Consider the following 522-nt stretch of genomic DNA (forward strand, 5'->3'; position numbering starts at 1 on the left):
ACAACTCTCTGTGTAACCCACAGCAATCTAACAGGAATTAATATTATGGCAAAGGTGTTTGTAAATGTTTGCTTTTGAGATATGTTTGTGATATTTTGAATGCAGTGCTTCATTTTGAAAGAGATGTGATGCTTTTTGCATTCTGTGTGTGCAATTCTTGCATTTGTGTGTAAAGTTTAAAAAAAAAGAGGAAAAATGTTTTGAAAAGCTGTTGTTTATGTGTGTGTTTTCAGGCTTCAGCTCATTGACGATCTGTCATATGAGGATGTAAAGAAATGCTACAGGGGTTCAGTAAGTGTATTTCAATATCCAGCGGCTGAATAATAATCTGTCTGCTATTCCTTGTGTAGTGAAAAACACGTACAGATTCAAAGCGATTCAACTCGATTAAATTGTACAGTGCTTTGGCTAAAATGCAGGTCTTCAGGACATTGTATCATGCGAGAAAATGAGTCTCAATTAGGCTTGCCGCGATAGACGGTGCTGACGGTGATACTGGTGTTAAGCCGCAACACCGGTTAC

General features: G+C 37.9%; 1 protein-coding gene across 1 annotated transcript in view; it reads left to right on the forward strand.

Annotated features, from left to right (window-relative positions):
- The window catches only part of LOC107680900 (GRAM domain-containing protein 2-like), a 26,484-nt gene that overhangs the window by 18,705 nt on the left and 7,257 nt on the right, over positions 1–522 (forward strand). Inside the window, exon 3 of the mRNA XM_016476972.1 lies at positions 234–291. Coding sequence (XP_016332458.1) covers positions 234–291 — 58 coding nt within the window. The remainder of the gene's footprint in view (positions 1–233; positions 292–522) is intronic.

Source organism: Sinocyclocheilus anshuiensis, unplaced genomic scaffold (genome assembly GCF_001515605.1).
Source record: "Sinocyclocheilus anshuiensis isolate Anshui unplaced genomic scaffold, SAMN03320099.WGS_v1.1 scaffold1450, whole genome shotgun sequence".
Taxonomy (NCBI): Eukaryota; Metazoa; Chordata; class Actinopteri; order Cypriniformes; family Cyprinidae; genus Sinocyclocheilus; species Sinocyclocheilus anshuiensis.